Source organism: Phacochoerus africanus, chromosome 11, assembly GCF_016906955.1.
Source record: "Phacochoerus africanus isolate WHEZ1 chromosome 11, ROS_Pafr_v1, whole genome shotgun sequence".
Classification (NCBI taxonomy): Eukaryota; Metazoa; Chordata; class Mammalia; order Artiodactyla; family Suidae; genus Phacochoerus; species Phacochoerus africanus.
The window spans coordinates 91,340,083-91,355,706 of record NC_062554.1 but is presented as its reverse complement, the minus strand read 5'-3'; the positions used below and the strand labels follow the sequence as shown (position 1 = coordinate 91,355,706).

The window sequence follows — 15,624 nt, the reverse complement described above, 5'->3', positions numbered from 1 at the left end:
TATTACTAGAAAATTTGGGGAGTTCCTGTCACACAGAGGAAACGAATCTGACTAGGAACCATGAGGTTGTGAGTTTGATCCCTGGCCTTGATCAGTGGGTTAAGGATCTGGCATTGCCATGAGCTGTGGTGTAGGTTGCAGACGGAGCTCAGATCTGATGTTGCTATGGCTGAGACCGGCAGCTGTAGCTCTGATTCAACCCCTAGCCTGGGAACCTCCATATGCTGTGGGTTCGGCCTAAAAAAGCAAAAAAAAAAAAAAAAGAGAGAGAGAAAAGAACATTTGCAGTAGACATCATTATGGTTAAATTAGGATAGTTATAACAATGCTTTATTTTCTGTTTTAAAATACACATTAAAGGTGTTTTTTTGATTTTGGTTTTTAAAAGAAATAGGAAGCTGACTTCTTACCAAGACAATTTGAAGCATCGACTTGTTCTTTCAAAAAATCAACACACATTTTCTTCACAGGTTCAATCTGGTACTGGTTTGCAGCATCTAACAGAGACTGAACATTGTTGCTATTGACTGAAATTCTGTAAATAAGTTACAATGAATATTAATTTCCTATATTTTATTAAATGCTACTATAAAATGTATCCTATTAGCCCCTGAAATTAAATAAAAAATTAGACTTTTTTTCAGTCCCTGAATTACTATAACATGGATCTTCAAACCCCTCCCCACCACCCTTGTAGATTTTCATTCTGAAGAGTCTGGAACACACCAATTTGTTACCATGCTTTAACAAGGTGTTAAAGTTGGAAGATAACAGGAGTCCCCTTCGTGGCTCAATGGTTAACGAACCCAACTAGGATCCATGAGGATGAGGGTTTTAATTCCTGGCCTCACCGGTTAAGGATCTGGTGTTGCTGTGAGCTGTGGTGCAGGTCACAGACGTGCCTTGGATTCTGCATTGTTGTGGCTGTGGTGTAGGCCAGCAGCTATAGCTCCAGTTCGACTCCTAGCCTGAGAACTTCCATATGCCACAGGGGTGGTCCTAAAAAGAAAAAAAAAAAAAAAAAAAAAGATGGATGATCCCGACCTTACTCCTATAGCACAAATGATCCTTCTTAACTTACCTAGCAGTATAGGCAAATTCCACAAGTTGTTCAATAATGTCAGGTTCAGCATCTTTGAGTTCTACTTCAAATGACTTTGATTCAAGCATGTTAGCTAATACAAAGAGAAGAAACATAAATGACATGAGTACTATCATGAGTTTAACTGAGAAACCAGATCATTCTAGGCTGTCCATGTTAAATGCTCATGAGAAAAATAACAGGACAGAAACCTCCCTGAAAGAAAAGGCCCCAGAAAGGCCTACATTCCCACAATAAATGCAAATTGCTTCTGATGTAGCTAGAACAAACCTACAAGAACAATGGCAATTGTTTATATATTCAGCTTTCACTAGCAAAGCTCTTATTCTTCCCCAAAACCTTGTAGGAAGCCAGAGCACTAAAAAGAAAACTTAGGAGTTCTCGTCACGGCTCAGTGGAAATGAATCCAACGAGTATCCATGAGGGATGTGGGTTGGATCTCAAGCATCGCTAAGTGGGCTAAGGATTTGGCCTTGCTCTGAGCTGTGGTGTAAATTGTAGGCATGGCTAGGATATGGCATTGCGGTGGCTGTGGCGTAAGCTGGCAGCTGCAGCTCCAATTTGACACCCAGCCTGGGAACATCCTTTTGCCATGAGTGCAGCTCTAAGAAGCAAAAAAAAAAAAAAAAAAAAAAAAAAACCAAAAAAACAAAAAAGGAGTTCCCGTCATGGCACAGTAGAAATGAATCCTACTAGGAACCATGAGGTTGTGGGTTCAATAGCTGGCCTCGCTCAGTGGGTTAAGGATCTGGATTGCTGTGAGCTGTGGGTTAGGCTGTAGGCATGGCTCAGATATCACACTGCTGTGGCTGTGACATAGCCTGGCAGCTGTAGCTCCAATCTGACCCATAGCCTGGCAACCTCCATATACCACGATTGTGGCCCTAAAAAGCAAAAAAACAAAAACAAACAAAAATACAAAAAAAAGAAAAAAAGAAAGAAAACTTGAAGTGGACACATTGTGTAACTTTATCAAGCTCATGAACAGTACCAAGTAGATGAACCAGGATCTGAGTCCAAGTCTCAATTCCAAATCTAGGGTTCTTTCTAGTATGATATGTTTTTATTTCATTTTTATTTACTTTAACTTGCCAAATAAATGCCACAAGATTTAACTGCTCCTCTGCCTTTCCACCTGAGGTTAAGAAGAAAAACCTGGGCAGGTCCCCTTGTGGCTCAGCAAGTAAAGAATCCAGACTGCAGCTATGGCACAGATTCGATTCCTGGTCCCAGGAACTTTCACATGCCACAGGTGCAGCCAAAAAGAAGAAAACTTAGGATTCAAACAGATACTGTATCTCCATTAAAAAAGACTTCAGGACTTGAGAGCCAATAAAAGGACAGTTTTCTTTTTCTCAGTCATCACCATGACTGCTCTTCAATCTCTTCACTGTTCTACAGCTGTAAGTGCTTTTAAAACTAGGAAAAATGGCATATTCTCAACTAGACCCCACCTACTTCTCATAGAAAAAATACTATGTTTTACTTTAAGATACTTACTGGTGAACATTAAGTTAAAAAAATGACTGGCTGCAGCAAGGACAACACGATGAGCAGGTATCTTTCTTTCCTGGACCTTAAGGATCACATCACACAATGTTTTCTAATCAAGAGAGAAATAAATAAAATTAAAAGGGGCTCAATGGGCCTTGCTCAGCAAACAAATGCTTTATCTGTATTTGCTATTTAAATCCAGCCTTTTCCCAACACAGAATTGGTTTATAATGTAACACTTATTTAGGAAGAACTCAGAGTTGCTGTCATGAGTTCGTTGTATCAAAATTTGGCAGTAAGCTTACCAATAGTCAGGAGAAAAAAAGAGATCTTTATAATCAGATAAGACAGTCTACTGATCTTTGCAGGAAGCCAATTTCAAATTCTAATGTAGTTCTCATGATGAGATTTTATGGGGGCATTAAATGACAATTTCACAGTCCTTGATGGTTTTTCAAACATAACAATCTGCTTTTTAAAAACTGTCCTTGACAGGAGTTCCCCTGGTGGTACAACAGGTTGTCACTGCAGCGGCTCAGGTAGCTGCTGTGGTGCAAGTTTGATCCCTGGCCCTGAAACTTCTGCATGCCTCAGGTGCACCAAAAAGAAAAAAAAAAACTGTCCTTGATAAAATGCAGAGTGCATACTTCATTTCCCAAGAAAGCTGCCTTCGAAGATCTAACTGTAAAGACAAACAACTCCATATACAGAGTAGAGGAACCAAATGTCCACTCAGCACTCTTTCCTTAGACACTTCTTTAAAATGCACTTCTGATAGGACCTAGATAAGTCACTTTTTTTTTTTTTTTTTTGCTTTTTAGGGCCAAACCCATGGCATATGGAGGTTCCCAGGCTAGGAGTTGAATCAGAGCTACAGCTGCTGGCCTACACCACAGCCACAGCAATGCCAGATCCGAGCCGTATCTGCAACCTACACCACAGCTCACAGCAACACAGGATCCTTAACCCACTGAGTGAGGCCAGGGACGGAACCCGAAACCCCATGGTTCCTAGCCGGATTCATTTCCACCACACCACAATGGGAACTCCAGCAGTCGCTTTTAAATTGTGATTTCTGACCAAGGCCTAAATGTTTCACTCTAGGTTGCTGAAAGAAGGCAGATCTAGATTAAATAGTTAAAATGTTGGGAAAGCAGAATATTAAAGAAAAAATTTAAGGTTTATTGGAACCCTTAAAGATGAATTTCAAGGCAAAAGAAATGTCCTTTTTATAAAAAAAAATTCAATTTCTTGATGTCAAAGATATAGTGGACAGATTTGAATCAGAGAAAAATTGTGTTAAGACACTCTTTTAGGCACTGACAATGTGAGACAAACAACATTTTCAGAGTGAAAAAAAAAAATAACGGTTACAAATCCAAATAATGGAATAATAGTTCAGAGGATGTGGAATTTTGCAAATTTTAAGTATTTTACTGAAACAGAGTTTCGGATAAATAAATCATTGCTATTTACAATAAAAATCCAAATATGATGGTAATGATTAGAATGAGAAAAGAAATGTGCCCAATTAAGTGGAGTAAGAGATGAACAAAATTTCACTTAAATTACAGCTTATTCGAGCAGTTCCTGTCGTGACTCAGTGGTTAATGAATCCGACTAGGAACCATGAGATTGTGGGTTCGATCCCTGGCCTCGCTCAGTGGGTTAAGGATCCAGCGTTGCCGTGAGCTGTGGTGTAGGTCACAGACGCGGCTCGGATCCCATGTTGCTGTGGCTGTGGCTGGTGGCTACAGCTCCGATTAGACCCCTAGCCTGGGAACCTCCATATGCCGCAGGTGCAGCTCTAGAAAAAGGCAAAAAGACAAAAAAAAAATTACAGCTTATTTGAAGATTGTCTATGAAGCCTATAGATTACTGCTTAGAAGTTATACACATATTATACTTAAAGCTACTGCTATTTCAGTAGTGTCTTAAATTTTTAAATTTTTATTTCCTTTTATTTGGGGGGTATAGAATAGGCATAGCTCTCAGGTGATTTTGCCACATCAAAAAATATCAAGTAGTATAGCAGAAACTGGCACAACATTGTAAACCAACTACATTTAAAAAAATCAGATAGCAAAATCATGCCAACTATTGGGTTACTACCCAGACAAGCTGGATCAAGTTGCTTAAGAGAAGGAAAAAAAAAAAAAAAAGAAAAGGAAGGGAAGGGAGGAAGGAAGAAAGGAGGGAGGCAAAGAAAAAAGAACACTGACAGAATAGTAAGCAAAATTAGATAGACACCTATGGCTGCTGACAGGAAGTTCCAGAAAATGTAAAGCTAAAATGGAGTTCTCTTTGTGGTTCAGCAGTTAACGAACCCGAGTAGGATCCATGAAGATGCAGGTTCAATCCCTGGCCTGGCTCAGTGGGTTAAGGATCCAGTGATGCCGTAAGCTATGGTGAAGGTCGCAGACTTGGCTCGGATCCTGCGTTGCTGTGGCTGTGGTGCAGGCCGGCAGCTGCAGCTCTGATTTGACCCCTAGCCAAGGAACCTCCATATGCTGCAGGTTCAGCCCTAAAAAGCAAAAATAAAATAAAATAATAATAATAATAAACTGCGATATAATAAAGGCATACTCAGCAGTAGGAATGTTAGTGCAGTGAATTTACAAGCACTGAAAGAAGTTAGAGAAATCAGAGAGATCTTTGTTCAACAATTTAATCTTAGTCTAAGGTTAATCTCTAGCTGGATAATAATGTTGTATGAGGCAGGTGGGAGGAGGTAAAATGATAACAATTGTTTATATCCACATGGTACATTTATTTTGACTGAACTACAATAGACTAACAGGTCTGGAGTTCCTGTTGTGGCTCAGTGGTAATGAACCCTTATCCATGAGGACAAGGGTTAGATCCCAGGTCTCAGTGGGTTAGGGATCTGGCGTTGCCGTGAGCTGTCATGTAGGTTGCAGACACACCTTGGATCTGGCATTGCTGCAGCTGTACCTTATGCTGGCAGCTACAGCTCTAATTTGACCCCTAGCCTGGAAACTTCCATTATGCCATGAGTGCAGCCCTAAAAAGACCAAAAAAAAAAAAAAAAAAAGAAAAGAAAGAAAAAAAGAAAGAAAAGCAGGTCCTATTCAACAAGTAATAGGACTGACCTAAAGAGAGAGGTCCCTCCTACTATCAATCCTCTGGGGAAAAGGTGTATCCTCACCGACAGGAAAATGGAAGAGACAGAGACTCAGGTAATTTGAAGAACATGAGAGGTAACAAGTCCCAGGTGAAATGAAGAGAAACTTAAAGCAAACAAAACTACCTTTTGAACAATGTATTTTTCACTGGATTAAACAAACCAAAAAACTCTGCAATTTCTCTGTTTACGTTCTCCCATATTTGCTAGAGAATTATACTTTTTATATTTATTATTTTCAGCTTCTTAATCTTTAGTCTCTCATAAACAGCACAGATTTTTATTTATCTTAGTCTCACCATCTAAGATTATTTTTAGTAGGGTTTAGTTGAATCTTTCCTGTTTATTACCGATAATTTATGTTTCATCTTACATATGCCATCTTTTTAAAAGCTATTTATTTTGCTTCCTTGCTGTCTTCATTTTTTTTTAAACTATCTTTTTCTATTTTGGTCACGTTTTCTTTAAACTTTTTTGTTCTTTTAGGAACTTATATATAGATGTCAAATATTTGCAAACTGAATCCAGCAGGCTCTTGTTTTAGGGATGCAAGGAGGGTTCAAGAATAATTATATTAATGTAATTTATCATATTGACAGGTTAAAAGAAAAATTTCACATTGAGAAACTTAAATATATGACAAAAGGGTGTGTGATAAAATAGAAATATGGAGTTCCCTTCGTGGCACAGCAGAAACGAATCCAACTAGGAACCATGAGATTGTGGGTTCGATCCCTGACCTCGTTGAGTGGGTTAAGGATCTGGCATTGCAGTCAGCTGTGGTGTAGGCTGGCAGCTACAGCTCTGATTAAACACCTAGCCTGGGAACCTCCATATGCTGCGGGTGTGGCCCTAGAATAGACAAAAAGACAAAAGAAAAAATTAAAAATTCATTTTCTGAGATTTTTTAATAAAGCAAATGATGTGTCTACATAGTGAAGGTCATTCATCAGAAACCAACAGCAAGCATCATACATAATAGTGAAATAAAAGATGCATTCTCATTCAAGTTTGAAACATACATACATATCCTGTCACAACGTTTTGGAAATTTTAGCCATATCTGTAAGAAATTAAAGATAAATCAATTTAACACCTATAGAATTAACAAGAAAAGTCAGTAAGGTGGCCAAATAAAATAAATATGAAAAAGCAATCAGATGTGAGTAATAAGCCATCAAAAAACACACAAATGAGGAAAAAAAATCCCAGTCGTGGCAGCAACAAGATAATTAAATGTGAAGAAATAAACCTAAGAAATTTGAGGGCTCTACATTAATGGGAATTTAGTATGTGATAAAGATACCACTGCAAATATGTGGTGAGAAGGTGGAGCACAGGTAACGTTTAAGGCTGAGAGACTATTTTGTATGATATTCTAACAGTGGATACATGACAGTATTCAACTGTCAAAATCCAATAGAAGGTACAACACAGTGAACTCTAACATACACTAAGATTAATAATGTAACAATATTGGCTCATTCGCTGTAATAAATGCACCATATTTAGGCAAGATGTTAATAATAGGGGAAATGGGCAGGTGGGGGTAGGGGAGCAAGGGGGGTTAATGGAAACTGCACATCCTGCTCAGTTTTTCTGTAAACCTAAAACTGCTCTATAGTTTGGAGTTCCTGTCACGGGGCAGTGGAAATGAATCTGACTAGGAACCATGAGGTTGCTGGTTTGATCCCTGGCCTAGCTCAGTGGGTTAAGGATCCAGCATCGCCGTGAGCTGTGGTGTAGCCTACAGATGTGGCTTGGATCCAGAGTTGCTGTGGCTATGGTGTAGGCTGGCAGCTGTAGCTCTGATTCAACCCCTGGCCTGGAAACTTCCATATGCTGCGGGTGTGGCCCTAAAAAGCAAAAATAAATAAATAAATAAATAAAATTTAAAAAAATTAAAGTTTAATTTTTAAAATGTGGTGAGCTGAAGTTCCCTTGTGGCTCAGCAGGTTAAGGATCCATCATTGGCACTGCAGCAGCTTGGGTTGCTGCTGTGGCACATGTTCAACCCAACCTAGGAACTTACATGTGCCACAGGTGCAGCCAAAAGAAAAATGTGGTAAGAGATTTAATAAATGAAAAAATGGTATTAGAATAACTGTTACCAATTTATAAGAAATAATAGATTTCTCTCTCATAATGTACTCTCTCTCTCTCTGAGGAAGGTAGTACTGGGAAGGAAGTTCCCATCCTTTTCTCTATCTGCCATCTGTGGAAGAGTGACTACAGATGGGCAGGAGCATGGTGGAGGTAGGTCCCTGACCACATAGAGCCAGGCCTCCTAGCTCATTCCTCTTCCACGAATCTGCCTCCAAAGTGGAATATCATTTATTAGGACAGGCTTGCCCCTATCTGTGGCAGGAGAGGCCTGTTTCCATTCCTCAGCTGCTCTGCATCAGATTGGGGTAGGTAAGATTTTAGTTAAGGGGGGAAAAAATGACAATTTTATGCTCAAGTCAAGGCCATGTTCTTTAGACTGCCATGACCATCAATTTATCTGTCTCCTACATCTACTTCTCAACTATTTAGCACCAGAAGATGAAGAGGGCCCTCTCAAATCCATATGCATAGACACTCAGACACAGGGAAACAGAAACTGTGGTGCTGCTGTATTACCTGCAAGTACTAGGTGCTCTCGTAAGAAGAGTCCTTAGGTTTGGAAGACTCACCTGAAAACAGGAAATCACTTTAGGCATGTGTTAGTGGAATGACCTTTTGCTCTATGTTTGCCAGACACGACTGAAAAAGGCAGCTTAGGTTTCTGCAAGCTTACAGCTACAGCATTGTATGAGGTTCTAGTTTTGAACAATATGTGCTGGTTATTAGTAGGAAGCATGCAAGCAGCTGTTCCAAATTGTATTCTTTATTGTATCCCAAGGAGAGGACTGAGGAATGACTAACCTTTGAATTTATGTAGCTTGTCAACAAGGTTCTGCAATCAGTCCCTCCCAGTGTGATTTCAAGTTGACCCTGGGTATAAATCCCTGGGTAGACTGCAGATTCAACTATAGTTGGGTGGTGGATTTAAATCACTGAAAAGATAAAGGTAAATGGAACCCTTATTATATAGGGATAAATCATCATCTTGGATTGAGAGATACTAGCAAAGTCTCAAAAAAGTCATAAAAAAACCCAAGGTTAAGAGAAAATTCTTAAGGCCTCTTTAGAAATCATGTTTGTTCAGAAAACCAAGAAAAAGAACACTGGTCTTAAACAACAGGTATAATAGCAATAAGGCAAGCAGGAAAGTGAAAGAAAAACAAAGGAACACACCTAGATTATTAAAGGATGGAAGGTCCCTGGTGGCTCAGAAAGGTTAAGGACTTGGCATTGTCACTGTTGTAGCACCGGGTGCTGCTGTGGTGCAAGTTCAATCTGACCCAGAAACTTCCGTGAGCAGCAGGGGAAAAAAAAAAAAAAGGAAAAGGGGATTTTCTTTCTTAAGCAAACATGACAAGCTAGGCTAAACAGCTTTGAAAGGGAAAGGAGATAAACTTGGGTCTAATTGCTCTTTAAAAGATGAGATTGGGGGAAAAATAACTTTTTTTTTATTTTGTTTATTTATTTTGGCTATGTCCATGGCAAATAGAAGTTCCCAGGCCAGGGATGGAACCCAAGCCACAGCAGTGATAATGCTGAATGCTTAACCACTAGGCCACCAGGGAACTCCTACTGTTATTTATTAAAGGAAGGTAATATGTACCAGAGAGATGTAACTAGGGAGAAAAGAATTCAAGAGCAGACCAAATAATTTCTCTCAGAAAGAAGCTTGATCCAGGATTTTTTTTCTTTTCTTTTTTGCTTTTTAAGGCTACAGGTGGGACATACAGAAGTTCCCAGTATAGGGGGTCGAAGTAGAGCTATAGCAGCCAGCCTACACCACAGCCACAGCAATGTGGGATCCAAGCCACATCTGCAACCTATACCACAGCTCATGGCAACGCTGGATCCTTAACCTATGGATCAAGGCCACAGGTTGAACCTGTATCCTTCATCCTCATGGACACTAGTCAGGTTCGTTTCCACTGAGCCACAATGGAAACTCCCTTTAAGAATTTTTAAATAAGATTCTTTTAAAGCTAAAAGTAAAAAATCAAACACATAATTAAAGGACTGCCCTCAAAAGACAGGGACAGTTATAGCAGTCCCAGTGATTACAGTAAATTCAGATAGATTTGAAAAGGGAAAAAGAAGATCAGTAATAGTATATTTCATACAACATTAAATAATCTGCAAGATGATCTGATGGGAAGACAGGAATAGTACATGCTCTCCTGAAACATACCTGGGAAGTTTGTGGAGATAAGACTAAGGAAGAGCACTAAGTCACATTATGGGAAGCCAATAACTCAGACACAGTCCAGGCCTATATTAGATGTTGGGCTTCCCCATAACTGCAATTACCTTACTGAGAGTGGTAAGGGTTGGCAGTAATTACTACACAAAGACCTCTTAATTGCCACGATGGCAAAGTCTACAGACTTTCAAAGGCACTAGTAGAAGTATGGTAGCAAAGTATCTGGGCCAAAAAGGAAAAGAGGCATTTGATCTCAACGATGTTAGCTCTATAGGACAGGGAAATATTCAACTTAAATGGGTTAACAACTCAACTGGGGACTGTCTGAAAGGAACAAATGGATTCACAGCCAGCCAATTTTGACACAAATAAGTAACAGAAACCAATGTGTCTGCTCTGACCAAAGCCTAGAAAACAAATAATGAAGAAAGGCAAGGTTAGAAGAGCACAGGCCTTATAGGAACCCCTTAAATGTCATGCTTCAGCTGAAACAAATGGAAAGGAAAAAGAAAGGCTCCTCAAAGAAGTAAGATTAATTTATATAAGGAATTTCATAGCAGGACAGGATTGTGATGAGGACACAAAGGTACAGATAGACCAGGAGGATCAAAACTGGAGCGCATGCAAAGCCACAAACTTGCTTTGCACAAGTGCCCATTACAAGTGCGGATCACTCTCCTCCCAAGGGAAAGTGGAAAACTTTGTCACTAGACAAAACTCAATCATTTGAGCACTGGGTAGCCAGGACCACAGGGTTCAAAAACAAAATGAAGGGAGTTCCCGTCATGGCGCAGTGGTTAACGAATCCGACTAGGAACCATGAGGTTGAGGGTTCGGTCCCTGCCCTTGCTCAGTGGGTTAGGGATCCGGCGTTGCCCTGAGCTGTGGTGTAGGTTGCAGACGCGGCTTGGATCCCTCATTGCTGTGGCTCTGGTGTAGGCCAGTGGCTACAGCTCCGATTCGACCCGTAGCCTGGGAACCTCCATATGCCGTGGGAGCGGCGCAAGAAATAGCAAAAAGACAAAAAAAAAAAAAATGAAAATTAATCTTTAAATGTGACAACAAGGAAAAAAGAAACCTCTAGGAGAGAGAAATCCCCCTGACAAATTTCTAACATTTTACCCAAGTAAAACAATGTCTTATGCCAACAAAGCATTATCATGCACAGGTGAAATTCCTTCCCTATCCAGTAAACAGTGTCCCTACTGGCCTCTGGATAGGTGATTCTTCCCAACTGACTTTAGTCTTAGAGTCTATCAATTACGAACAGCTGACACAGACTGGCAACCTGTCAACACCAAAAGCCAAGATTTTGTTTTCTTTGAAAACTCTGTTCCCCCAGAAACGGAAATTTCTCTGTTTTTGGCTGGAAACAATGTGGGTTAGGGCTGTATAATAATATGTCAGCCTCTGCACTATTTATTGTAGAGATAAGAGATGTATCTTTTCAGGTTTGTGGGGATGGGGTGATGAAGTTCTCTTCTTGCACAGCAGGTTAAGGATCCAGTGTTGTCACTGCAGCGACTTGGGTCATTGCTGAGGCGCAGGATGGATACCTAGCCTGGGAACTTCCACATGTCACAGGCACAGCCAAAAATAAATAAGTAAAACAAAAATAAAACCAAAAAAAGCCCTAGAGACCTTTGACATAATGAAAACATGTGACACCAATGAAATTGGAGAAATTCAGATTTGAAATTGGAGAAATTCAGATTTGGAGGTGCTAAACTAACTTAATCTATTCCAAAGGAAAACAGTCTATGCTAAAGTTGCTGAAGAAGTTATCCTGACTTGGAGTTCCCATTGTGAGGCAGTGCTTAATGAATCCGACTAGGAACCATGAGGTTGCAGGTTCGATCCCTGGCCTTGCTCAGTGGGATAAGGATCCAGTGTTGCCGTGAGCTGTGGTATAGGTTGCAGATCAGATGTGGCTCGGATCCCGTGTTGCTGTGGCCCTGATGTAGGCGGGTGGGTACAGCTCCAATTAGACCCCTAGCCTGGGAGCCTCCATATGCTGCAAGAGCAGTCCAAGAAATGGCAAAAAGACAAAAAAAAAAAAGTTATCCTTACTTGACCCAAACACTTAAGAGAATGGCTTCTGGCTGAGACTGAGCAGTATAAGAAACCAGAGAGCAGACTTTTATATTTCATTTGCTTTAATTTTAATTCATAGGGATATCATAGCTGTGGGAATTTAATAAGAGGGTTCATAACAAACAAATTTGGGGGATTTTCTGTTGCTAACATGGAATGGGAGGGCTTTAAGCTGTCATTCTGTTCAATGCAGACAATCTGGAGTGCAATGAATGACATTTTCGCTGAGAAAAATTTGAGAAATGGAAGTGAATTTCCAGTCCAGGGTTAACTTAAGAGATACCCATTTCAAATCTTTTTGGAGTAAAAATTTAAATAACCTAAACTAGTCTTCAGAGGATACACAAAGGAGCAGTTATTGATAGAGATGCCTCGTCAGCATTCAAGATAGAACAAAGAACTCCCTGTGCCAATAAGAAAACAGAGCATCTAAAAGACAAAGCAAACTTGGGAATATGAGCTCACAGTACTTTGTCCAGCTAATTTCTGTGAGGAGTTGTGGTGGGAATTTGGTGTTTAAATTCCACCATTTAATCCTCTAAAATTCTCAACTTGGGGAGTTTACATAAACACCAATAGTCAAATGAGAGGTAATGAAACACCCTACCGACAGATGGGCAAGTACTTGGTAGTCCCTCATTTGCAGTGTTTCTCCAGTAAAATAAAGTTAGAAGATGAGGCTTTGCTTAAGAAGTCTACCCCTGCAAATCTCAATAATCTAAATTTTGTAATCTGCATATTCATATGTCTGCAAACTAAAAATTGGGCCCAAGTACAATATACAGAGTTCACCCTAAGACACATCTTACCTGTCCTGCTTAGCAGATAGAGACCTTAAGCAGAAGTACGTGAATAATCTCATCATTAATAAAATAGCAGTGTCTTAAGTTCTAAAGTAATTTTATAAGCAACTTCTCACTCATTGGGCAAAATCAGGAAGAGAGGTGTGAACTCAAGGTCTCTCCAGCCTTTCCTTTGTAAGATGTGAAGGTCAGAAATGTTCTTCCAATTCTGTCAATCCCTTTCCTCTCTGTTCCCCAAACCACATATACACAGAGACAGACAGACAGACACAAATTATTCTCTTTTCAGGGAAAAGCCTAGGTCAGTGGTTTTCAAACCTTTTTTAAAAAGCACCTTAATCTGGAGTTCCCATCGTGGTGCAGTGGAAACGAATCCGACTGGGAACCATGAGGTTGTGGGTTGGATTCCTGGCCTCACTCAATGGGTTAAGAATCTGGCCATGCCTGGAGCTGCGGTGCAGGTTGCAGACAAGGCTCGGATGCTGCATTGCTGTGGCACAGGCTGGCAGCTGTAGCTACCACTGGATCCCTAGCCTGAGAAACTCCATTGCCACGGGTGCGGCCCTAAAAAAAAAGCAAAAAAAAAGAAAGAATATATATAAAATCATTGCAATTCTCACTTAAAATAAAAAATGAAAAAAAGCAGCTTAATCTGTTTCCAAATGATGTGATTTCATGTAATTTATACAGACAGAATGGTTTCTCTATAGCCAGAACTAGCTTGGCATCCAAGATATGGAAGAGGCTCCCCTCACTAATATGATTAATTCATTTACAAAAATTTTGTTTCTGATCTCAGCATTTAGTCTTTCTGGAGGTGGGTTCTGCTAATGGTTTAGAGATTTGGGGACCCAAAAGAAGAGTTATTTAACCATGTGACATAACAACAAACATTTCCAAAGAACTAAAAGTTAAGACTGTAACCTGGCCATTTTGGCCTCCTCACGCCACTAGGTAAAAAGTTCTTACATTTGGATAGGTGTCTGATCATGGCCATCAGGAAAAAAACTTGCTCTTCTCCATGCAGTGAGAGATGACTGGAAGTCATGGGACCCCCATTGGGTACCTTCTGGTTGTTGGGAGAGACAGTCTTCCATGGGACTCTTGAGTTCCTGCTTATCTTCCTAGACATGCCAAAAATGCAAGGCCCTACCACTTTTTACCCATGAAGTCACCATTTCTCAGAGTTTTGTTAGCAGCGACTGACCATAAGGGTGAGATAATGTCTCCACTCCAGGATAAGTGGATTTGCCTATTGCTTGCTTTAAAAATGACAGAGTTCCCATTGTGGCTTAGTAGTAACAAACCTGACTAGTACCCATGAAGATGCAGGTTCAATTTCTGGCCCCTGCTCAGTGGGTTAAGGATCCAGCGTCACCATTAACTGCGGTATAATCACAGATGCAGTTCAGATCTGGTGTTGCTGTGGCTGTGATGTAGGCCAGAGGCTGCAACTCCAATTCAGCTCCTAGCCTGGGAACTTCCATATGCCGTACCACAGCTCAAAAACAAAACAAAACAAAACAAAACAAAACACAGATTCCTTTCATTCAGTGTTCATTACTCAGCTGCAACACAAACCCACTGTGTGTCTAACATCCATTGGGCCCCACCATGTCATCCTCATAGTTACTTGTGGGGCAAGGGAAACTGATGCAATGAAGTCTACTGTCTCTGACCTAGGAATCTCATGTCTTCTGCCAGCATCCACTAAACATATACAGGCTAACTAATCAGCTTTTAAGTAGAATAAAATAAATCCAAGGCCCAACACTAGTACTGCCAAATCTAGTGGTAAATGTCAATATAACACTAAAGTAACCCTAAACAAGCAAGATCAAAGGCTCAGGATACCTAGGAATAAAAGATCAGATCACCCTGTTGTGGCGCAGTGGAAATGAATCCAACTAGTATCCGTGAGGATGCTGGTTAGATCCCTGCCCTTGCTCAGTGGGTCAGGGATCCAGCATTGTTGTGAGCAGTGGTGTAGGTAGCAGATTCGGATTGGATTCCTCATTGCTTTGGCTGTTGGTGTAGGCCAGCTCCTATTTGACCCTTCCATGGGGAACTTCCATATGCCACAGGTGCAGCTCTAAAAAGCAAAAAAAAAAATAAAAAATAAAAAATACAAAAAAAGAAAAAAGATCAAATCATCCCATCAAATAAAGAACTTTAAGGTGTTGGCTAAAGACAAAGAATAGGAATAAGCAGTGAAGAAAGAAATCACAAATACAAAAATTAACAAATAATAAAAAATGAATGTGGCTCCTACCTTTATTTTCATCTTTGCTTTTCTTTTTTTCTTTTTTCTTTCTCAGGCCACACATGCGGCATATGGAAGTTCTCAAGCTAGGGGTCAAATCGGAGATGCAGCTGTCTGCCTATGCCACAGCAATAGCAATGCAGGATCCGAGCCTCATCTGAGACCTGTACCACAGCTTGCAGCTACACCAGATCCTTAAGTTGATCCTTAAGCACTAAGTGAGGCTAGGAATCAAACTATCCCGTATCCTCATGTATACTAGTCAGATTCTTAAACTGCTGAGCCCCAATAGGAACTCTTTGGCTTTTACATTTACATAAGTTTTAACTAGTTTCCTTCCCTTCCACAATCATATAAAGAATCTATTATTACATAAAACTTAGGATCTTAAAAGGACTATAGAAACAATGGATATCACCA

General features: G+C 40.2%; 1 protein-coding gene across 3 annotated transcripts in view; it reads right to left on the bottom strand.

The window, feature by feature from the left end:
• The window catches only part of KLHL7 (kelch like family member 7), a 72,200-nt gene that overhangs the window by 43,217 nt on the left and 13,359 nt on the right, over positions 1-15,624 (bottom strand). Inside the window, exons 2-6 of one of the 3 annotated variants that reach the window (XM_047752370.1) lie at positions 8,649-8,779; positions 8,364-8,416; positions 2,603-2,705; positions 1,082-1,175; positions 411-535 (exon numbers count right to left, since the gene is read on the bottom strand). In XM_047752370.1, coding sequence (XP_047608326.1) covers positions 411-535; positions 1,082-1,175; positions 2,603-2,612 — 229 coding nt within the window. In that variant the 5' untranslated portion in view covers positions 2,613-2,705; positions 8,364-8,416; positions 8,649-8,779. Of the gene's footprint in view, positions 1-410; positions 536-1,081; positions 1,176-2,602; positions 2,706-8,363; positions 8,417-8,648; positions 8,780-15,624 lie in introns of those variants that run through there. The other 2 variants (XM_047752371.1, XM_047752369.1) reach the window with 2 other exon arrangements.